Source organism: Hylaeus volcanicus, chromosome 3 (assembly GCF_026283585.1).
Source record: "Hylaeus volcanicus isolate JK05 chromosome 3, UHH_iyHylVolc1.0_haploid, whole genome shotgun sequence".
Classification (NCBI taxonomy): domain Eukaryota; kingdom Metazoa; phylum Arthropoda; class Insecta; order Hymenoptera; family Colletidae; genus Hylaeus; species Hylaeus volcanicus.
In genome coordinates, this window is record NC_071978.1 from 10,795,686 (window position 1) to 10,821,437 (window position 25,752).

The following is a 25,752-nucleotide window of genomic DNA, read 5'->3' on the forward strand; positions in this document are numbered from 1 at the left end:
TGTCAGTCCCGTATCCGTTCAGTTCCGTAATGAACTCCATCAGTATCAGTGATTTTAAATATTCTTCTGTTGTTTTTAAATGGGCATGTTCACACACGTCCGACACCACTCCGTAACGTTATTGATACGGTACGAATACGGAACTGACACGTTACGCATATGTGTAAATAGACCTTTACTGTGATAATATATATAGCTATATGAGCTGACTTTGTTTATTTTATATGAATAATTCGATAAAGAATGTCTCATCAATATACGTGATGATAAATCTGAACTCGATATACTTACAGAACATTTGCACAGTTTATAAATTTAAATGAAATTTGTGGAAGATATTGATATAAATATACTTATAGCAAATCTATGTATGCAAATAGAGTGATCTGTAAAATATCTCTGTATTCATAGGAAGAATAGCATTAACAACTAGAAACAATTGTAAAGAATAATAAAAAATTATGGATAATTTCGAATGAAACAAATATAAATCAATCATTAATGTAAATAATCTCTATTAAATCAAATAGCACACGTTTTGCATTTGTTATCATTGCCTATACGATAAATGCATACATGTCGCAGTACACTCGTTGAAAACAGAGAGACATAGCTGAAATTTAATGTGAACATTAATGGCGGAATCTATTACAGTACGTTACGTGGCTTCCAATAAAGTCCAGCAATTTACTAATAAATAAACGGAGTAAATAAAATGCTCGATTCTGCCGCGAGGCATATAATTTGTTCCAGTAGAAGCATTAACCGACATCAATTATTGTAATTGTTAATGGAAGAGAAATTGGATAACTATGGCCACGAGGATAATCTCCAGATGAAAGGAGCTGTGTATCTAAGGATTCGCTAACTCTTGATCGTCTCGATCAGAAATCGATGATTCCGAACTTACTTTCGTGGTTTCGATCAACTCTCTAGCCGCTATCTCGAATCGCCTATAGGAATTACCAGATATCCCACTTACTCCAATTATGAGACCTGAAATTAACACATTTACTGCCTAGCCAATTTCCTGCGATCTCTCTACATGCTCCCACAACAGAGAACAAGCAGGAACATATAGAGGAAAAATGCTGTACTACTGGTTCACGATTACAATCTAGTTAATAAATGACTCAATATGAGAAACATACACTGTTATCTCTCTAACTGATCGTATTTTTGTTCTCCATAACGAAACTAGGGGTCATCCCTACCACTTTTATTTTATCTTTCTCACTCTCGGTGCATAGCATATTCTTCTTGTCGAATGGTATATTCGAGACTCGGTCTTAATCTGAAAGATAAAAAGTCGATCGTTAGAATAATATCGCTACTTTTTCTCTGTTAACCCTTAAGTAGGCGCGCGAGGGTCTAATAGACTCCCATTAGGTTAAATTATGCGTTGGTGGCTGATATATGTAGGCCGACTATTTTCGTGATGCATTATGTATCGTTCCATAATTTTCACAGGAGTCAGCACGGCATTCTTTATCAGTTTCCTGCTAGTGGATGATGTGTATCTGCTTTTGAAGAGTATTTTCATTGAGAACTATGACTTCAAAAAATTGTGGTACGAGGAAAACCTCTTTACACCCTAGCAAACTCGTAAGAGTATATTATACAGTGAGTCCCATAAATATTCGTACTCTCTATGTCTATTGAGAACATTTGTTTAATTTAAATGGTAGGTTTGATGTTTCCAAGTGTATATTTGTATAAATATTTTGATGTATATATATTAAGTATGTATAAGATTAGTCGTGTTCATATTTATAACGAAATATTCATTTGGTAATATCAAAACTGTAATTTAGTTAAACTTCTTCGATAGATATAGAGGGTACGAATATACATATATCGGGTTGACTGTATTTATAAAGTGCAATAACAACTACACATCATATATATTCCATTAATATAAATTTATTTAAATATAATTCAAGCTTCACATGGTTTCGAGTGACGAACTCCTAACTTTGAGTGTATGATTCTTCTCTAAATCTTTCAAATAATTTTTTACCATCCGATTACATGTGTACCTATTTCCTGTAGACACTTACTGAACTGGAACGCACGTTCCGAACAGTCTCGATGATTTTTAGATACCTGTTCGCACTGTTCGATGAAACTCAACGTTTCCGGTGAACGCGTAAACGTGTTCTGTGTGCATCATGTTCAGCCGCGAGCACACACGTGCTTCGCGTTCACGATGGGCACCGTGTGGATGTGTGCACGCAGAAGAGAGATATTGATATAAACAGGGGGCAGGGCCAGAGCGAAGCGTGCTTTGTAATCAAGCCCCCATTACCATCGAAGGTGGTCAATCTTCTCCGTGGACGTTCCCCGGAACGACGTTGTTCGAGACTATACGACTTTTAGCGCGGTTTTGCCAGACTTTTTCCAGAGATTTCGCGTTCACCGCGTCCACATCGATGGGCAGCCGACGTCGGCCGTGTTCCGAGATACACGCCGTTCCACTTGCAAAGTGTCAAATTATGCTAATGCGGGGTCGTTGATAGATTTCGAAAATTTGTCTCGGTTAGAGGATACGTCTGTCCTCGTTTATAATATTTAACATAAAAATTACGGAGCACCATAATCGCAAGTGAATAAGTTTCGTGTTCAATCGACGTTGACATGGTTGCAACAGACGTGTTTTATGGAAAAAGATGGAAATGAGGCCACGGGGGATTCGTGACGTTGAATATCAACACTTTCTCGCGTGTGCGCTTGTGGAATCGGAACGAGTAGATGTTTGACTCTTCTTTTTATATTATAATAATTACTGAGTAGGGTAATAGCAAGTGAATGAGTTCCGTGTTCGATTATCGTACACATGGCTTGAGTAGACATGTACCATGGAAATGAGGGCGCGAATGATTCATGAGGTTGATGGCGGATCTTAATATTCTCTAGTGTACGCTTGTGGGATCGATAAGGTTAGATGTCTGACCTGTCTGTTTATAACGTCTTAATAAATCTGAAACAGGATAATCGCGAGTAATTGTGTTTAATTGTCATAAGGTGACTATAACAGACATCCACTATGAAATTATATAGAACTAAAAATATGAAGAATTTATGAAATTGAGGATGATTTTCAATATTCTTTCGTATGACGCTTATGGAACCAATAACAGTAGATGTTCGGATAATCCGAGACTGTTTTAGAAAGAAATCTTCGATAATTCACCTGTCGAAAGTATGAACACGTCAGTTATTTATTTGTTTGCTAGAACTTATCAATATCTTGACAAGACCTGAAGAATGGGACCTTCAGAATATGAATTTTGTCATATTCAAGGTTATCTGAAGGTCATTATAACATATACAATATTTTTAGCAGCACAATGCGGGACTTTTGTTTGTATCATGTAGAACCAAGTAGTTATCAAAATTTTGCCTCCATTACATTATTTTCCTACAAGTATTTCAAAAAGGGTGTCGAAAACATCTGACTGCTCAACATTCTACACTTCAGAAAATATAATATCGCGAGAGAAAACTCAGTACTTGAAGAACAATCCAATATATTCCTGCAAAAGTAATACTTCCCCCAGAAATCATAATTTGTACTTATCGATGAAAGTTATGGCATCGGCTTCTGCTTTCACGTTTCCGGTTTCATCTTCTTCGTCACAGGAGGAAGCAGGAGGGATTTTCGGAGCGACGCTGATGCCGCCTGTACTCCCAAATACAATCCAATTCGCAGCGGATTCCCCGCAGCTAAAACGTTTCCAATCGACCGGTCGGTATTTTCAGCTGAAACTACCCCTTCGTCGGTCGTTTTTTTCTTCCTCTTCGTGGACGATCATGGAGACGATGCTGGTGTCGCAGAAACGAGGGTCACGAGCAGAAAGCACGGAGTCAGCACACCGCGGGAACCATTCGCAGCTAGCGTGGCCGGTGAAATAAAATGTATCGGCTATTTTACTTCCAGATCCCGTATTGGCCAAGTCGGCGTTCTCCAAACACCCCTCGGACACGTAATTTCCGACGGGCTCCTTTCGTGTCTCGACATTCAATATCTCTTTTGTCGTTGGTCGGAGCGAATTTGATATTTTGAAGTGCACTTCGCTGTTTAGAGAGGATGAGGAAGGATGTTTGGGATGCTTAAACGATTTTGAGAGCATTCCACTTATTTATTTTTATTGTATTGTTTTCAGTATATTTCTTTTATTTTAGAGGATTCCACTTACTTCATTTTATTACTTTTATTCTATTACTTTCGGTTTATCATTTTTATTTCATGCTGGCGAATAATATTTATTAGAATACTCACATTTGAGTAGAGAGTTGAATCTTTTAATAACAATAAATTGGGATGCCTTCTCCTAATTGATCGAGTAGTATTACTTTTGCCGTTCTATTCAAAATGCTTGAACAGGGTTTTACCTTCATTTAACCCATTCACTGCCAGACAAATTTAAAGCGTTTTGCCTTGGGCGCCAAGATTTAATACAGATATGTAATCCAGGTTATTATTTTGATAAAAAAAGTGATATTAAATTTGTTGTTTAAAAAAAAAAAATTTACGATCTTCTACGAGACGTCTCTTAGTTTGCAGTGAATGGGTTAAAATTCATTGTATCAATTAATTTTTTAACCTATAAATTCACTTGTTACCACTAACAACTACAATAATACCTCACATGGACGATGCAGTAACGACTATTCAATAACATAACATAAAACTGATCAAACGTTAATCAACGTAACATTAAAATCCACTTCATCAACCAATTACCTCGTCTGCAAATTTCCAGCCTTCGCTACAACGAAAACAAGAGCCAACACAAAAGGGACCAATGGTAAAAAGGAAACTATCGTGACAATACCTCGTATTGGCAAGGCAGTGGCCACTATTCCACTTCCAGAAGACCTCGTCCAATGAGATGTTCGGAGGCAGCTGGTCAGAAACGGGTCCTAGGCACGACCGCTCTGAAATCTGGCGGGAGCAGTGATCCAGGGACAAAACATTCGCCGCGACGCCGCAGCAGAACGTATAATAAGTGTGTGATTAGCATTATTTACGGCCGGTTAACTATTAACTCATAAATCAACCGAAGGACTATATTATACCGCGTGTCCGTGTGCTCGTGTATGTCCGGTCGCCTCTCTTGGCTCTTCTGCTCCGAGAAAACGGTACCGCGCCGAGGTGCGCGGATCGTAGATCGTGCAGGCGATAAGGGACGTGGATTCGTGAGTCGGCGAGGGTGGGAAAGCCAGAGAAAGAGGGAAGAGTTTCGGAGGGAAAGGAAAGCCCGATAGGAGAACAAGGGGAGACGGCACCACCGGCGGTCAGCCATCTTCTTGGTGATTTAGGGGGACGCGGTGCTTTCTTGCCATTATCAGACGTTTCTTTCTCTTTTGCCTTCTCTAAATCTCTAGCGAGTTTTAAGCGGATTACAAGAAATCAGCTCGACACCGTTTTGTACCGGGAGATCGACTGGTTAGATCTCTGGCAAGTAGGTGTATTTATGTCCGATCATTTGGGTGAGATACTTACTCCGTCATCGTGGTCGTTTTCGTGTCTTTTTCGAGGGACGGGGGTTGTTCTACGCGAGGCCCGAGTCAGTTTCTGCTGTGCAATATGTCTTTTCGTTTAAGGGTCTAGATACTGACATGGCGATACAGATTGAGTGGTGTATTGTATTTTATCATTATAGTCGTAAAGACACAGAAATTGTATGAATTAAGAAATCATACGTGAGTTAGAGAATTTGTTCGAGTCGTCCCAATTTTATGAATTATATTGTTAAATATTCTAGTAGTCTCGAAAAAATGAATGTTACCAAATATGAGAACGAAGAACTTTGGGGACATTGCATTCATTTTTTCAAGGTACACACGTTTATCTGGTTTATATAATTAAGAGATTAAGGACAATTTTGTGACGGCCCGAGTCACTCTCTCTTCTTATATTTATTTTACTTAAAATATGTGTTTATATATTTTTACTATAGTTTATCGCAACATGGTTCCATAAGAAAATATATGTTAAAGAGACGAAAATATAAGAAATTTTCATTGTCTTGCATAATTTCATATGATAATACATTCTGAATTATATAATTATACATATAAGTAACTATAAACCTATATAACTTATAAATGTATTATCACATAAAATCATGAAAGAAGAACAGCTATAAAAGTTAATATACTTTGGTACCCATCCAAATGTGTTTTTCGATCATTCTCGACATATATAAAAATACGAGTATCATAAAATACTGCTATCACTAATCGCATAATGACGATTCAAAGGAAAGTGATAAAACGAGTGTGGAATGAAATGCTGACATCGACTTGCTAAAATGTGATAACCCCGTTTATTAATAGAGACGCAAACTATTTTTCCAGTTCATTAAACTCCGCGTTGGCGTTTCTAAAAAAGAGAGCCGCGAACTTGAGTAATAATTATTACGCCATTCGGTTAAAATTTTCCGAAATTAACATTTATGGGCGCGGTGGCGTCATCGGAAGCAAATTGGTAAATAGGACGGCGATAAATTCCGGAGCTGTTTCGAAAACCGGGATTGCAAATTATTCAATGAAAAATAAAATAATTTGTTCCGTCCTGCTTTTACTGTTTCTGCATTGATTGTTAGGTATCGTGCTATATATCTGAGTTAAATGTGACCATTAACATCGACGAACGGCACAATTTAATTGGAACATACTGACAGGAAAATCCGTCTGTAATATGCGCTAAAGTTCAATGACGAATGTATACAAATGGCTAATTAATTTAATTACATTCTTAGGCGTCACTGTATAGGAAAACGCAGCAGTTAATTAGTTAGTAAGCGCGTCGCTGCACAATATTAACTTTTGAACAGGCTCGTTTTGACAATTATTGCTGTTACGATTTTTATTCAATGGGACGCAAATATTTTTTTTTTCGTAACACTAGAATAATAAATTTTCACGAGTAGAATATTAGCTCATTTAGAATTTGCGAGGTAAATTATGTACGAGAATGTGAATTTTATGCATTTGTTGTGTATGCAAGCCTGTACAACATTCTAAACAAACGGCATCTAAAGAGTTTTTCAAAGAAGGTTTTAGGACAGACGAGCTACAAACTATCAGCCTAAACATACGAAACAAACAAATATCCCTCATCTTGCTCATTACCAAAGAAAACTACCCCATAATCACTCTAGCGCACGAATCGTCAAACAATCTACCGCGTGAGAGCCCTGAAAGGCATCATCTGTTCCACTAAAACCAGCCAGGAAAAAATATCGTTCCGATGCATTGCATTTTCATCGTTCTCCTCGCAGATCCTCGCACATGGTACGGGTCCAACCGCGCTTCTGCAGTCGACGCGCGAGATCCCAGACCCCCCTAAATAAATTCCCATAAAGCAGCGCCGGTGGCTTGGTCACGTTGGCCCGGTCTTGGCACTTGCAACGCGCCCGTTCTCTACTCCCGTATTCGAGACACGAGATCCTGCCAGTGGTACGTCATTCGCCCTGTCGCTAATCAGAACTAACCGCCGACGCGTGAGCAGAATACCCTCCGCGCGAGCGGCGAAACGAAGAGGAACGAACGAGGCCGCGGGAAAATCGAGGAGAGCAGGGACCAAAACGGGAAGACCGAAAAAAGACCGTAGGAAGAAGAAACGCGAGACACGTCGTTCCACCGCAGCCATCTTTGCATCTCCCTTTCACCAGCAAGCCCATTTTTGCGCTCCGGTTATGGCCGTTCCCTCCGCGAGTCGCTAGCTAAGTCTCCACCTCGACGCTCTTCCACCTAGCGTTGCTCTTCGACCCCTCCTCGTCCTTCTTCGCTGCTCTTGATTGTGTCGGCAATTAGACTTGCAAAGCGACCGCGAATTCGCGGAGATCTCAACGGCACGGGGTGAATTCAGACGGAGGGAGGTCTCCCTCGATTCATCGGCTCCAACGGAGGACGTTTCGTGGTTCGAGGAAACTTGTTTCGGAGTTTGGAGAAACAGCTATTGTCAATTTTGGGGTGGAGGATATTCATTGTTAGCGTTGAGATAAATTTATGATACTTAGTATTGAGATATATTATAATATAACATTTTAAACAAACGGCATCTAAAGAGATTTACAAAGAAGGTTTTAGGACAGACGAGCTACAAACTATCAGCCTAAACATACGAAACAAACAGATATTTATTAATATATATGAGCCGTTCATTGCACAAATCGATTAACTCCATAAAACAAAAAGTTGAGAAATGCGACGAAATATAGAAAGTTAGGACTATATCAAATGCTTTGACATTTAAATTTCAAATTTTTCAAAAGCTCTATAAAACGAAAGGTTGAGAAATGAACGAAAGATGGATTTGAAGAAAAACTCTTGCTGAAGTTGATGATTCAGTTGAAACAATAATCATCGAATGATTCACAAACCAACGAAATAAATATACAAGAAAATACTGATCGTTTCAATTGCTAATTAATAATGTGGTTACACGTGTCTATTAAAAGAAACGTGAAGCATTGTTACTGATAATATACATCCCACGTCGAAAACGCTAAAATGAAGGGCTGCAAAATTGAGTAATAATTATTACCTACACCATTCGCTTAAAATTTTCTGGAATTGACATTTATGCTTGCGCTGGCGTCATTGGAACCAAATTGGTAAATAGGACGGCGATAAATTCTGGAACGTTTCGATATCCGGGATTGCAAATTGTTCAATGAAAAATAAAGTAATTTGTCACATTTCGTTTTTACTTGTTTCTGCCTCTTCGGGAGTGTGTCAATTTCATCGAATGCAAAATAAAAAAGATGAAATTGTGCAGGTGAGTCGTAATAAATTATGTAGATGGTAGATATAAATTACGTGAGACATTATACGGTGTACTTACTCTCTTCTGAGTCAAAATTACGAATAATTTGTTGACAAATATTGTATATGGACTATATGATTCTTATGTTGTTTGACCCAATCCAAAAAGGAAGAAAAGATGCTATCAATATATGTATTTTTAAAACATTAATGTATGCGATATGTGATATCATTTGTATCTTCCATTGCTGTAATTTATTATTTCCACCTGTATACTGGTATCGGTTGATAAACTTTCAGATACAACTGTTCGCACTTCACTTTTATTAGTTTCCCGCTATTACATTATATTAATATTTACTTTTTACTTATTATTATTATTAGAACTGAATCGTAATTATTTCGAAGATAACCAGTACACCATCGTCAACATATGTATCGATCGAACGTAAATAAATACAAGGAAATGTTTGCTTGAAAGATCTATTCGTTATTGATTACTTCAAATCTAAGAGTTCAAAAGATTAAAATAAATCAATGCTTACATTTGCAAGCATTCCTACTGATATTATTATTTTTCATAAAAAGTTGTACAAAAACAATCGAGCGCCACGATGGAGCAGTCACGTGTTAACAAGCGCGCTTTAAACCTAGTTCGTAGCCCCCACTAGCTCGCCTAATCTCCCTATTCTTTTTCCGTTCCGTGGATCGTTCCTGTTTTCTACGAGCCCGGGCCGATAAAGACGTCAAACGTCATCTAACGAGCGGCGAGGTCGCGACCGTACTTGCATTGAGAAATTTCAATTCATAAAATCACCAGGCACCACTGATCCATTGATGGCGGGGACCATCATAACGCGCTATCACGGTTGCGTAATTATTCATGAATAGACGCATGACGATTGAGGAATTGTCGAGCCGCTGGTTTACATTTCAATTTCTGGTGGTTCAAATAATTCTTCCTGATGAATTTAGATCAATAGATACTGGAAATGGAAAATAGAAAGATATTTTGTCACAGTAAATGCGCTTTACACTATTCATTGGAATACTATGTAATTATTTAAATCAATATATATAAAAACAGTATAAATAATAGTATAAAGAATATTGAAACTAAAATTCATATTATAGTATTTGCAGAGTAAAATAAATTCTTGTTCAGGTTCAATTTTTGTAAGTACGTTTGCAATGATTTTATTTTGCATAAATATTCGCAGTTCACGTATTATATTATCCACAACACAAGAACCTCGCAGAGAGAAACGGTAATTTCAAAATCTCTAGTTGTAACTTAATAGAAAAGATAGCTACTCAAGCGGAAAGCACAAACGACCCGAGAGAGCGTCTCGTTAGCCTATTTGCAGCTTGTGCTGTGGATAAAAATTCAGCACCCGTCGGGTAGATAATTATTTTGCAGATAAGACCAGGAAGAATTTACCAGACGGTGGCGATTCGAATGCGCCTCGGCATCGGCAGTTCGTTGCCGCGTGCCAAGAGTCAGGACGACTAATTAAGTGCGCCGTAAGTTAATTGAGCCGCGTAGGAGGAGAGCCGAAGATACGAGGGAAACGTTAAACTGTGTAAACATCGGGCTAATTACTTGGAGACTTTATCGTGCTACACAACTGCCCTCGGTTAGTTTGTACGAACAAGAAAAGATTTCCTTGGGCAATATTCCGTTCGAGCGTAAATGTCACGATTGTGTGCGGTGAACTCGGTCAGTTTTAGGAAAAATGAATTCAAATGCGAACAACTTAATTGTAATTATTCTTCGGGGATGGTCATAACCAACATAATTATCTCACGTGTACACAGAACCTAGAAATTTCGTTTTAAATAACTATAACCAACATCTGTTTGATTAATACAAGTCTACGTAATTCAAACTTCCAATTGGGCTTAAAATAAAGAAGAAACTAGAAGCTATCGAACGATATAAAACACACATCTAATAGACAATCTGTACAGGCTTTATTTAATACGAAATTACAATGAACTTTCGGACCAATCTAACAAATGAAGACATTGCCCGAAACACTGACTGAAAAGGCTTGCAAATTGTACGTGTACCGACAGAGCATCGTGAGAGGGGCACCCGTGAAGTTTGCAAACTCTATGTAACGACCGGAAGACGAGCGACAAAATTAATCGCCGCCGGTGCACCGAGGACGATCATGTAGAGGTAATTTGTAAAATCGCGGGGGGTTCTCAAATTTGCCGTGGGTCTCCCGGCGAGCCAACTGAGCCAAGCACGCCCCGGGGAAGAACTTATTCATAAGATTATTTCCCATTTTCGTCATGACGCCGCTGTATCGTTATTTAAGTTTTATATTAAAGCGCAGCCCGGAGCCGGCGGCTTTTTGATGTATGGGACGCGCGTGTCCTGCTTCCTTCACCGGATTCGACTAAACGTGATATATCGTGCTCGATCAATTTTTCATACCCCTACGTTCGCTCCTCCTACGGAATTTTCTACGGCGTCATGGAAATTCGCGTCGCCGACGCCGTTTTTCTTTATTATGGACCGCCGAGGTCTCCTGGGCGAGCCTAGCGTTTCATCGGACCTGCGATCGTTTCCTAGACAGTGATATCTAGACGTGCGTGTGTTTAAATTTACTCTGAAAAGATATTGCGAATTTATCAGGAACTTTAGGCATCGCTACGTTTTCTCTTAACGTTCTATGTTTCAATTGTTTCATTTGCAATTTTCCTTTGGATTTATAATCTCGTGGAGTTTTGAACATCAGGTTTTCTTAGACTGTTGGTTACGAGCTCTGGTAGTTTATTATAGTCATGAAACGTTGTTCATTGATGTAGCAATAGCCATCTAATGAAGTTCAGTGAAATCAGGAACCACAGACTTCGCTACATTTTCACTTAAAATTTTATCCTATAGTTTGTCTACCTTCCTTGAGGTTTACAGTCCACATTTACATTTCACTCTTATTATTAATATTATTTTTTGGAGCGGAAGCATTTTATGTTAATACCAAGATATTTCTGTTCAATTTTACATGAGACATATTTGCAGTCTTAAAACTGGTATTATTGTGTACTAATCTTTAAAACTCTGAAATTTGAAGTAATTAATAATGAGTGAACCTTTTAAAGTTCGATGAATACATTTTTCGATGACAGTTCACAGTCCACCTTCAAGAGCGTAGTAATTATAATTCATTCTAATAATAATAAGTAAATATTAATATAATAGCGTCATGCTAGGAGCACCTCAATGGACCGAGAAATGCAAGAAACAAAATGCACTCAATAATCAATAAAGTAAACACGAAATGAATAAAACATTCATGAAATGGAACGACGGACCAAGCTTCAAACATCCAACAATCCTAGAAGATAAGAACCCCTTTCGTTTCTTAATTGGCTGAAACAATCAAACAATCAAGTACGCGCCAGAGGATGCGATCTCCAAACTCCTCGGAGCGTTCTCGCGAGTACTCGTCGCTCAGGAAGGGAGACATCCTCCGTAAAAGTTTCCGGATGGCAGTCGGGGCCTGCTTTAATCAAGGTCGAATCTTCGGTCTCCGCGTCCACGGTCGAGGCTATCAAATACAATCACCGAACGTGCGGCATCTTCTTCCTTTTCCCACCGTGGAGCGCCTACGCCTCCTTCCACTCAGTCGATTCGTTCTCGCTCTCACGAATTGAATCTGCCCGTGTTAGGAGAGAACCTCGGAGAGGGAAGATGAAGGAGAGGACAAGGTTGCCCTGGTAACGACAGAGGGTTTCTCGGCACGGTTGCCCGGGCAACCTCTAACCAGCGATCCCTAAATATGCGCCGGCTGGCCAGAAGTGGCGCAAAAGAGGGAGGTAAAAGAGGGTGAGAAGAAGAGGCGCCCGACGAAGGCAGGGAACGTGGAACGGAGGAGCGATCCTCGTCCACCGGTTGGTAGAAGGAGGCTGCCTGGTGGGTTGGTAACTGTTACCGCGGAAGGTGAGGAGACCCAGTTAATTACTAAAGCGTTTTAATCGTCGGCGAAGTTCCGACGGCGCTACGGAGTCTGGGCCAAGAGGGCTTCGGAGAATGTGGCGGCTGTGTAAATTAGAAACTCGCCAGTTTCCTCTTCGCGTGGCTACGCGTGTATTGGTTCAGCGCTACCGAACGGGCAAGTGTCGCAACATTTTCGCGTGGAATTTAATATTTCTGTCTCGCGTCTTGACGGTGGGTTTATTCACGGAATGGACTTGTCGGATTGGTTGGTCTAGGCTTCAAGTTTATGTTATAAATGGAGTAATAGATTAAGGTTCGTTGGGTCAATTGGTAGAGTATCAGGTCGAATATTATCGAAGACCTATACCTTTAACCCATTGCACTCGGATGGCAATTGAATGTAAATTTTATCTTACTTTTAAAACTAATTTTGTTATTGTAAACAACATTTACATTAAAATCCTCATAAATGGCATGTATACGTATAATTTGTTCATTCAAGAATGTAAATGTCCCCTATGAGAGGACATCGTAAGTCTAATAAACATAAAGGATTTATGTTTGCAGTGGTGTCAACGTTTCAAGAAAGCTATATATAAGAATTTATAATTAAGTCTGATAATACCAAAAAGACATGTCTCCAAAATTAGACTATTTTATGTAATGTTAATTTGAATCTGAGTTATGGATTCCTCGGTGCGATTGATTTAGCAGATTCTGCCCCAGATATAACGCTATTAATAACTGGAAGAGTTTGTTCAAATGAATAATCTACTAATAAACTATCGACTTGGTGGTTGTGTAAATTAAAAACCTGCCAGTTTCCTCTTCGCGTAGCTACTCGTGTTTTGGTTCAACGTTATCGAGAGGGAAGAGATGCGACATTTTCGCAGGGAACCGATTAAGTTGGACTTTAAGTTTATACTACAAATACAAAAAGAAATTGAACAATAAGTACTGACAGTTTAGGTATAAAAAGTCACGATGTTGATGTTCAGCACGAATCTGTGTGTTGGATTCATCGATACGACTTATCTAGCAGATTCCGTCTGAGATATGGCGCCAATAATTGTTGGAAGAGTCTGTTCAAAGTAATTATATATAACAATAAACTATCGAGTAATTAGCGTCTGTTCGGACGATTAACAGCGTTGCTTATAAGGTAGGATAAATCTTATGCTTGAGATCATCTATCAGATTCAAGATAAAACGTAAAAATAATTGCTTTTTAGAATGAAAAGATTACTTTTTAGACAAGAGGAGCCATTTTAATATATTACGGACTTCTAACGGTGCGTGGAAATCTTTGAAATGTAACACGTAGAAAATTGGGAAACAAATCATCGTATAGTTTCTTAAAAATACTTCTTTTTTGCAGTCATTCCAGCGTTGTGCCCCCTTAAGAAATTATTATACTAGCGATATGAAGATTATAATGTACCAATAATATTAATTTAAATCGCAGAAATATTTATACAGTAATGTAAAATGAAAAATCTGTTCGTTTGGGACTTCTCTGTAACTCTTATTAATATTCTCCAATCTTATTCAAGTTTCTTTTTATGTTCCGACGGTAAGTATAAGCTATTTAATTTGCGGAAATGTTATCTGTAATTATTATGAGACAACATTAGGGTCTCCATTATTCAAAGGAAAGGAAGTCTGTTGAAATAAAATACGCGCGATATTCTGTTGATCGTTGCAGGATATCCTAAAAGTGACAATTGCGTCAGTACCACCATCCGCGAATGGAAAAGACGCGAACAGCGCTACTTTTAGAAAATGGTAATACGTTCTGTCACGGGGACAAAGAACGAACGCCTCTGACAGATAATAGAAACGCGTCTGTTACTAGGCAAATTGACTGCAGACGCGTTTGTCAGCCGATAGCGTCTCCCCTGACGCGCGCACGTTTCTCGAGTATAAATTCTGCAGGCTCCAGCCGCGCGACAATTAGGATGCAGCGAATTTTTAATTCCAGGAGAAAACTGCGATACCCTCGACGCAAGTATTTAATCCTCGTCGCGTGACGGAATCGGCCTGCTTGGAAGACGAAAAGTGTTTGCCTGGGATATCACTGTAACGAGTGATTCACTCTTTCATTTGGAGCAATTCAGTTCGAAATTATCACCTAATTGCCATTTAGCACGAGAGATCGCAGCGGAAATAATTCTGAAGCTTACAACGTCAGATTTTAATAATTATCCAAGAAAAAAAATATGTAGATCTTCATTAAAATCTATATAATTACGTTTATTTAATATTTCTAAAAATAGAGGAACTTAAAATGAAATATTTACTTAATAATAGCACAATTAACGAGTCGATACGTCAGTTTTGCATGTTTAACTTTTTGAAGTCGGCCAGGTTAAAAACTGTCCCACCTCAAGTTCTGTTGCAATGCTTTATTTCAAGTTTTCCGTCGGCAATTGTTACAAATGTAGATTGCAGTTTGAAAAATAGAAATCATAAATTGCTGATAAAATAAATAAAATCATTAAATATCGTTTAGATATATTGGTTGCAAGAAATATATACGAATACGTGTTCACCGTCGCACCTCGAGTGAAAAAATGGAGTAGATTACCATTAGAGCATAATTCTTGCTCAAATAGTTTGAAAACAGTTGCAAACTTGCAAGAATGATTTGTAAACACGCAACAACTATAAGAATTGTGCAAAATTCTCGTTATATAAATCATTTCAAATATCGACTAAAAGATAAATGATTTTCAACTCGATAAAAATTACAATCTAAATTATACCATCATTTTATGCTCCACATGCTACGAATGAAAACATACTAGTCATTCAATCGACTGAATCGCCACGTAGAACACTAACTTACCTATTATTCGAATAGAATTCCATCCAGGTTGCGCAGGGATTCGGTGGCGCGTGTTCCGCAGCAGATCACCGTAAATCGACATATAGAAGATCGTTAGCTTGTTCGAATTCCTCGAAAAAGACTCGAAGCCGACGCTCTCCGATTCAAATAGATGGAGACGCGCCGCAAGCCGGGCCAACGCGGCGTCGCGCGCTAAATAACTTTGCTTAACAAGGTGCTGCCGCCACTGTAAAAAGATTACGTAAGCGGTAATGGCCGCCGGCTCCTCCTAAATTCGAGAACGAAGAGTTCCAGAGGAGTGCACTCACGACGAGAGGGAGCGAGACCAAGCGGATGAGCGAAACGGAGTCCGAGGAGGGAGAGGGAGGAACGGAGTCGGCGCTCGTGGCGGGGGTTAATTTTAATTTCCTAATTTTTCCCACCCCGAGGCGCAGGTAATTTCTTCCCCAGAAGAGAATAGATGTAATTACTTAACGCCTCCGAGCTCCGAGCTCCTCTTATTAAAAGAGGATCGTGCCCTCGAGGCCTGGAGGGGTGGAAGATACGCCCCTGGTGGGGGGTTGCGCGGAGTGGTGGTATCCACAACAATCGTCGGAGACCGATCGCGAAGAAAGGGAAACGTTGTCGGCTGCCTTCCCTGGAAGACGAACAACCGAGCCAAGACCCGATTGTCTCGGAGTTTCTCGAAGGCCTGGCATCGATCCCGCGATCAGTATTCATTGGTTTCTACGCGAACGTATCCAGGGTAGTTGGCGGGTCGTTCGAATCGGGACCGGAGGAAAGAGAAGCATCGGTGGAAGATGATAGCACTTTTTTCATCAAGGTGAAAATTTTGACGAGGAGACGCCGAGTGTATCCGGTGACTAAGGTCGACGGGAGCCTGGTCCACGGGCAGGGGTGATTTCCCGAATGCTGTGGGGTAGGGAGGAGCCATCTTGCGGCCGGTTTCAGGACAGCCACCAATTGATTCATCCCCACTGTACCACCGTTACTGGAAGGAAGGGGCGTCGATTCAATTCCGGGGCAAAAAAACCGTCCACGAGGCGGGGTTCGTTCCGTAATCCATCCGCTTCCATTGGCCAGGGATAGAGTGGTACCGATGCACCCACTATCCGACCGACCAATCCAAGGCCTCTGGGTGGCGACTGAAACCAGTTTGAGCTTCGCGTACAGAGGGGAGCCGTTGACTTGACTCTACGGGCAGATAGTGCTGTGCCGTTGGCTCGTGCCGTAGTGGTCCTAACACTAACAGGACCTTGCCAGCAAGGGACCCCTGGAATCCGTTCGTTACACGGCCGAATTCGCCGCGCGGATCCATCGAGCGGCCACCGTGTTTCCAATCACGTCAGCTGATCAGTGTTTCCGTCGGTGCGACGTAAACGCCAGGAGCAATTACCGTCTGCCAGTGTAAATACTCGAGTGTCTGGTGTTTTTCCCAAGGGTCCAGTTCTCTCGGTGGGATTCTTTGTCCTGTGCGCTGGCTGGCGAACGACGTACACGCGGAACAAACACCATCGAGACTAAATTACGCCTGGGAAATTCTGAAGATATCGGCGAGAGATCGCCGGAGTGATTTGGAGTGATATTATCGACGGACTGTGTTCGCGTAGGGACTGAAGGACTCTCGGGACAGACTCATGTCGATCGTGTTTAATTAAATCTCCATGCTCCAAACCGTTAACGATTACTTAAAGTTGAGAGAAGATTGTTCAAGTTTCTGACAATTGACAGTCGAGTCGAAGACAAGAGCGATCGCGAAGAATTGATCTCGATCGATGATGGATGTAAAATTTGTGTAGAACAACGAAAGCCTCGACTCTCGCTTTCCGACGGCACCTGCATCGAATAGCCCTGTAAAACTGACTCGAGAGTCAGTTACGTGGCGATTTACCTTGACTTGTTATCATTGTTTGCCAATGAACATGATTAACTTTTGCGTCGATACCGTGAGTAGACTCTAACTTGTCGGTGAAATGAAGGCCGAGGTTCGTAAAATGTAAACAAAGAACATTGCTGGTCATCGACGCAAGCAGTTATCCGATAGGAATTTTCACATGATCGATCAACTCATTGAACTGACTGGATATAAAAAGACTGTCCTCCTCGTTCATCGGTTCCGATGAGTATAGGGTAAGAGATACCCAAAGAACGACGGAAGCCAGGAAAAGGATACATAAATGCAATAGAAGCGAGGTCTCTCCGTCGGAGAGAAATTCAGTCGTCAAGTTGGTACCAAACATGGTCCTGGAACCAGGAGGTGATCTGTCCTTCCCATTGCCTCCTGCCAGCGGTTCCACTGGTTCCGGTGGTTCCCTTCTGACGCCTGCCAGGCTGATCCAGAGGGCGACACCCGTGTTTCCGTATCATCTAGCAGGATGGCCACCGCATCACCCTGTCCTCGGACAGGTTCAAAGTCAGGTTCAAACTATGCAGGTCTACAATCAGGCTGCCTCAGCTGCTGTCATGTTCTTCAGTCATCATCATTCTCATCATCCGCGTCCGGCACTAGGGAACCCCCTGGTGCCGGCGATAACTAGCCACCGTCCGGACGCCCATCATTTCCATCATGCTACCGATCACGGCGACGACGATGACGAGAAGAAAGGTAAGCGTCTTTTCAGGTCGTTTCACCGTTAAGTCTCGATATGCCTTTGATAATAATCGGTGCAGCAAACGGTTGCACTTGAACACTGATTTTGTTTTTTCTTTGGTGCGAAAAATACCATGAGACACCATGAGCAAGCGATCAAACGTTTGTGTGTCGTCGAGGATCATTCGGGTTGCCACGGATTGGTCCGCGATGATGTGACACCGTTGCTCTACTTTGTCTAACGAGATAACGAGGAATAGGTTCTTGCTTATATTTCAAAGCCTAGTTTCAGAGATGATGCGGAGCTAAGCAGCATGAGAAATCGAACAATGTTGCGAGTGACGTGCGTGTTTGCTTCTAAGAGTTCGATACTGTGTTTGAAGAATTTTATGTACAGCTATGTTTTCCAATGAGCGATTGATTAAACATAATTCAAGTCCTCCCTTGTTTGTTTCTCAAAACCTAGTTTCAGAGATGATGCGGAGCTACCGGGCTTTGTAACATGAGAGATGAAACAATGTTGCGAGTGACATTGCTTGTAAGAGTTCGATACTGTTTTGAAGAATGTTATCTACAAGCCATATTTTCCAAGCAGCGATTGATTAGATATAATTTCATTTCTCCCTTGCTTGCTTTTTCAAATATTAATGCCAGAGATGATGCAGAGCTTCCGTGCTAACTAGCATAAGAAGAATTTTGCCACGTTTGTAACTGCTTTTAAGAGTTAAATTCTGTTTTCGAAGGAAAGTTTTATTACTGAACTGCGGACGTCTATGCAAGTTCATATTATTATATAAACAGATGAAGAACTGAAACGTGAATTAAAGTATATTTTGTCATCTAATCGTTGTAACGTGTAAAAGTCCTTCACGTTTATACGTATAGTGATAAAGTGGTGTCGGTAGAAGTCATCGCATGTTCTTGAAAGCTTAGTTATCAATGTCAAGCAATATCCAGACCGATAAGATAGAATTATTTGGTCTTGAGGACAATAAACACAAATCAATTTGAAATTGTATTAACTCCTTACAGCCAACCATTAAATAATGCTATGCTTGTCTCTTTATACGGATAGAAGTCAACATAAGTGGTTGACGAAAAATAGAAAATTTCCTTGTGAGACTTTGATTAGGTCAAAATGATTGTGCTTCGTAAACCTGGTATTCAAATGCAAGGTATATCTTTCAATATGCGATGGACAAGTCGTAGTTCAAGTACTCGACGCGTGTTTATGTTTACTGACAATCGTAAAGCATTCATAACTCAGATAAAAGAAACTATAATTGTTTCTACGAAATAAAATAAATTTCCGTTGAGAAAGAATGTACCTATCTACAATTTGAAAGTGTCTTGAAAGGATTACGAAAGATTTACAAGGAGCTAAATGAATTAAATAAGTATCGGCGGTAAACTGGAAATAATTTTATTCATGGAAAAGTTATTGCTTGGAGGTACTGAAATAAATAATTTATTTTTAGATTAGACCGAGGAGTAGTTTTAAATTTAGTGTCGCGCTCCTTTCTCCGTTATTTTGCATACTTATCGCTTCGCGAGCTACAATTTTGAGTCACGAACGATAGCGAACCTGCTCGTTAGTTGGTACTTTGTTACTTAATTTACAATGCGATTTGAACGACGTGGCGTTAGACGCGTGATATTCTGGCCAATTGTATTCTTGTCACTGATTGTTTGGATCATAAAAAACATTGTAAAACAATGTAGTAAATAATATTCCAAATAAGAATTTTTTAGAATGTTTTTAAAACAGCCCCAAGATATTTTAGAGAAGAAATATTCTTATACATTAGTAGCACCTGAATTTATGATGCAATTTGTAATAAACTATAAAACTATTCTTGCTCTTTTAAAATCTGTATAATAAATAAGATTCAACGCGTCCTTTGGTTGAAGTTTTATAACATCCATGTGATGTTTTGGAGTAGGATACATTCCGAGTACTAAATACGTATATGATGGAATTTTTAATCAACCATAAAACAATATTTGTTCTGCTGAAAATGACGTGACAAATAATATTTAAAACTGTCCCTATTTTAAAAATAAATTTGAGAATATACTGCAAAATATATCAAAATAAAAGGACCAATTCCAAATTAAACGACAATTACAAGAGTAATTTAAACGAAATAACTGGCTGCAACAAAGTTATACATTTGCCTCTAAATAGATCAATCTATACGATAAAATCTAATACACCTGTTATTGTACATGGTTTGATTATCGAATCAAAGCTTGCATCTTCTCGTAGTCGCTAATGACCTTTGTAGTCCAAGTGACACTAAGTAAACGTATTTAAAAAAAAAAATTCTCGATTTATCAGCAAATTATTGGATCGTGATTCAGCCATTCCAACATCGAAATATCTGTACGAATTGCGATATAGAGTTACTGGTGGTTGCGCGATAGTCCGTAGCGTTCTTTCTTGTTCGCGCAGCCTCTCGCTCGAATGTAGTATGTATTTCAAAGATACGCCTGGAAAATGGTCTACGGGGAGTGCCGTAACACGGTCAATCATAAGATCGTTCTTGACGAGCCCCTGGGATCGCTTACAGGGTTAGCCCCAATCCGTAACGCCCTTTTTCCACCCTTCCTTCGAGCTGACGGGCTGAAATCACGTTTCGTGTACGAGATCGAGGGTGGAAATCTGTTTTTTACGTGATCCCATTCATGTCCCTAACGCTTGTTTATGCCTCGAAGGGAGTGCCACTTAACTTTCACAACTTTTTCCTGTTGTTTCGTGGACGCACGCGGCGATCTTGGCCAGTCATTGCTTGTTCAGACTTGGACTCGGTTCTTTGTTTTGATGTCGTTGTAAAAACTTTTACTTAAACTGTAACCTGCGAATACAAACGCGGCTTGTTCAGAGGGAATCAGTTCTGTAAAATAAACAAAAGTACTGGTCCTTGTTGGATTATTTTTGGCCTACAAATTAAATAATGTAAATTTGCTTGGTTTACTATCGGTAGCATTTGAGAAAAGGATTTCTTCCAAGTTAGGGGAATAAAGAGAAATCAGTTCATTAGAACAGATAAAAGTAATGCTTCACATAAATGCATTAAGGTTTTTTTCTGGTCAAACCTTGAATAATTTAAAATAAGCTAGCACAAAGGAGAGTTTCAGATACAATTAAGGTAATTCGAGTAGTAATGTAGACATTGTATTATTGGATTATTGCATGTCGATTGATATTGCTAATGAAGGTTTTAAGGACACACGCGACTTCTGCCGTCGTTATAATTTTATTATCAATTGTATAAACCTCAGAGCTTTTCAGAAATGTTTCCAACACCTATACGAATTTTAGAAAAATTCTGTACATTGTTCAATTCACGTTTTGCTTTTGCGTACAACGGTAGCTCATCAACAAAATCAATTTATTGACTCCCAACAATTGACAACAATTCTTCTTAGCGAATGCATGTAATTAAACGAAACGAATTCAACACCAGACAGTCCGAAAAGAACAGTAACGTTTCATTGAAATCCACAGTTGTTTGCGCACGTTTCGTTACACACGCGCTTTAAAAATACTCCTCTTCTAATTTCTCTAATGGGCCAACTAGCATAACCAACCGCACGTAACGCGACCAGCAAGCGGGCAACCTAACTAATGAGTTCCGCGAGTGTTTAACGTAACAGCGTTTAAGATAAACGTGTCACGACTGACAGACGTGAGAGATCTCCCTCGCCAAGTGTCTGCTGTCTTCTTTGCGAATTTGCTCCTAGCACAACTTCAAACAGTTTATTTTCAATAAATTCATCGACAACGTAGTCACGCTGAACCGATCTGTTGGATTTGCTGATCGCTTTCATAACAATTTGAAGTCTGAATAAATCCTGTGGTAACGAATTGAGTCTCTGTTGATCTCTGGATAAGTTTGGTGGGCTTCACAACAAGTCCTATATTCAGTATCACTGGTCAAATGTGTAAGCTCTATTTATTTATTTATTTTTTAACGATGGAGTTCTGAGTAAGTCATCTTTTCAAGGAAGTTAATTATTGATTGAACCTCAGCTGATGTTAAGGAGCAGTGGCCCATTTGTTCGACAAGTTAACTTTATGATTAAATTGATGATCAATACTACAGTTTGTCAATCACTTTAAATTAAACTCCAGAAATAATTATACCTTTCCCAAATGTGTTTAGATATCTGTAACAGAAATTAGATACATTTGCAAGTAGTTTTGTACCATTCCAGATTCATGACTTTAATACTCTGAAGTGTTTCTATTTTATGACTTTGATTTCGATACACTCTTGTTTTCGTAGTTGTGATAGATGTATCCAATTCTGGAAACTCTCAATTAATGTCACATTTATCTTTCAGTATTCCTAATACTTTGTAAACTACAATATTTAATATGATTCAAAGTAATCAGGTTCGCGGTCTAAAATCATTAAAAAATTACTACACGACAGTAATCTACGGAAAAAAAAAGAAATATTTCCATTTTTGTTCTTGTTTCAACCTATATCAACGCCACATTTATTGCATCGTGGCAGTTAAAGAATAAAATAAAGTAAAACTCCTAATCTCTCGACACGGTTTGACATTCAAATTAATTCAGTATGAAAAATCATCACGCCATTTACTTATTATACATTTAATTGCTTCATAAACGTCCAATTTCCTTGAATCGTACAACCGATCAAGTAACCGTTATTCAAAAAACGTGCGGAACAACAGAACGTGTGGAAAATTACGCAAATTGTTTCAAGCTTCCCTGTTTACTTATACTCGCAACAAACAACCATGCATAACGCCTATCCGGTGTAATTTTAATTGAACGTAGTTCATTAAACTCGGTCGTTAATCGAACCTAGTCATTTCTAGTTAGTTCGCAGTTATATCGTTTGCGATCAGAAATTAATGTTTTGTCTTGACAGCGTCTTGCCACTTTCCTATCGCGAAGCGAAGCCTTTCTGCAAACTGAATTCACCGTTATGCTGAAAGGAATAAATGAAATTAACCCGTTGGGGCTCGTGCCTAGATGTACTGACTACTTTCCTTGTTTCGATAGGCATTATTTTGTTTTGTGGCAAACCAAATAAAATGGGGAAAGAAAGCTGAATATTTATCTGAACTGTTTAATCGCATTGATCATAGTTACGAACGATGTCTTAAATGTACAGAATAATACTCCAAATAAATGAACATACAAAAACAAGTATCATATTATATTGAAATAACAGTATGGATTGCTTGAGACTAGCTTGTATCAAAAACGGAGCTGTGATCATGAAAGAATTGACGTTAGAATCTAAAATTTCTTTATATTTCGATTCCTTCAAAATTCCTTTTTTTATATGTCTCCAAAAATAACACATGAATCATAGATGCGACAGTAGTAATGAAATAATTGATTAATCCTAATAACCAATGAATTGTAAGAGCTAATGGTGAAGAAATAAATGTAATTTTAAAACATTCTTTTGGAGAGCACCAAAAAACAATGAACGGAATCGCAACAAACAGAATCGTCGTTACGATCAACGCCCAATGGAGCGATCTCGAGCGTTTATTTCAATCGGAGCAGCGGAAACCAATAATTTTCTCTTTATTAGCGATACCCTGAGCGTCAGCTAATTGCAGCAAATACATTATAGGAAATTAACGCGCAGAGAAACGTCGATGCATTCATCAGTGACAGGAGCTAATTAATATTCCACCCTGGAATTAAACTCTCGTGGAAAACGAACGGAGAAATAAGCTTGTACATTTATTTGGGCAAGAAACAACTTGAAATAAGACACCATATAATTGGTACATAAAATTAAATCATTCACTGTTCCGGACCATTTATTTTCATCTGCATTTCTTGACACTTCGAGAGGAATATCCGCTACCTTATTTCTTATGTTTCTTATGTTTATATACATTACTTGTTAACACGTTGACTGCTAAACTGATCTCTATTTTAAATATTTTAGTAATTCATAACTGTTGAACTTGAGGCGTATTTATGAAAATATATTTTACATAATAAGAGTATCTGCAAGCTTTACATAATATTTTCGATTGAAAATTCAATCCCCTCCAGTATTTTGAATATAATGATAAGAAATGTACTGATAAGAGGAGGAATTGGATATTCTTTTACGAGATAATCCTATATAATTTTTGGAAATGCTTATTCACTCTTCTTATCTGTATGTTTATCTATTATTAAAACCATTGTAAGATACACTGATGTATGTATTTAATTTTACATCTCGTTTATGGCCATAACATCATGCTTATTACAGCGACACTAAAATTCACCGAATAATTGCCGTATTTCTTTTAACGATGACACCTTGAGCACTCGGAAACGTTAAACTGTCCCGAGTTCCCCTGGAAAGTTAAAGTTGCGTCGTTACCGTCACTAAAGTTCCTCGCTAGCTGCGTGAAACTCTAGGTTAACACATTGTACACAGCGCGTTTTGAGTTTTAATCGAACGTCCCGCTGTTAGTTGTATAACCCAGAAATTTTACATTTACCCTCCGTTAATTTAAGGTTTTACAGCCTAAAAAAAGTGGCGACTAGGAATCGTCTTGCCTTTCGCCGTCGGTGGACGCCTGTCGGGCATTCCTGTTGGCTTCTAAATCGGGATGATCTGTCATGATCGTCCGATTCACGCGTTTATTCGTGGAAAACTGCACGCTGCAGTTGTCCCGGAGCAGATTACGAAGAAACGCATGAATGATGACCGGTTCGCGACATGGAAGCGGCACTCCGCGCGCCGGACAGATAAGAAAGCCTTCAGCGATGAAAGGAGAAGCGTGCAAGCCACGCGGATAGATTCCGCGCGTCCATTCGGAATGTAGATCGCGTTAATTTCTCTACAAGTCGAGATTATTCATCGCTGATTGACGAGTAGGCCACTTCCTCTTGCAATTAGCAGCAGAATTCCCCGAACTCCAGTGATTTCAGCGAGCATTGACGCTTTTGTTGTATCTTTTGAACTCTGCCCTTAAGAGCCTCGATACATTTTCATCGCATTCTAGTCTCTGAATGACGAGGCCAATTTTTGTCGTTTATTCGAACTAAGTATTCGCGGATAGCGATTTCACAAATTTAATGTAGATCCTTTGTTTGCTTTTGTTTCAGAATTTAATTACTTGTTGGATGATGAACTACCAGTTTTTTTTCTCTGAGGAAATATAACAATTTGTATCTATTTTACTATAAATACGGAAAACGTAAGTGAGCCGTAGGGACACTGGGTTCGAAGGTCGTATATAACCTAAATAACGTAGGAAGGGTCGTTAATTTGTAATTTTTTGTGGTGTCGATTCATCTTATCCGCTGCTGTCAGCTCGCTCGACAAATCGATGAGTTTTTATCAACTCGCCTAATACCTATTCGTTTGGTCTAATCGGAAAATAATGACAGGATGCCGCGATAACGTGGCTGTTTCTTAAAGAAGCTGAAATCATTTGGACGTCTCGAAATAAGTCTTGAATCATCGCAGTGTATGGCGTACTTCATTCAAGATTCCTCTTTTTCAATCCGAAGATTTAAAAGTTAAACATACGTTAGGGGTATTAGCCTTATTTGCTAGAATAGTAGAAATT

General features: G+C 39.2%; 1 protein-coding gene and 1 long non-coding RNA gene across 2 annotated transcripts in view; one reads left to right on the forward strand and one right to left on the reverse strand.

Moving 5' to 3' along the window:
• Nucleotides 1-309: 309 nt before the first annotated feature.
• On the reverse strand, nt 310-15,744 carry LOC128873549 (uncharacterized). The gene is made up of 3 exons (XR_008456432.1): nt 15,582-15,744; nt 1,152-1,294; nt 310-996 (listed from the first exon to the last, which is right to left on the reverse strand). It is a non-coding gene; the product is annotated as an uncharacterized LOC128873549 (long non-coding RNA).
• Nucleotides 15,745-16,805: 1,061 nt separating this feature from the next.
• LOC128873819 (homeobox protein unc-4 homolog) overlaps nt 16,806-25,752 on the forward strand; it is a 52,301-nt gene continuing 43,354 nt past the window's right edge. Inside the window, exon 1 of the mRNA XM_054117703.1 lies at nt 16,806-18,186. Within this exon, the coding sequence (XP_053973678.1) occupies nt 17,820-18,186 (367 nt within the window). The 5' untranslated portion in view covers nt 16,806-17,819. The remainder of the gene's footprint in view (nt 18,187-25,752) is intronic.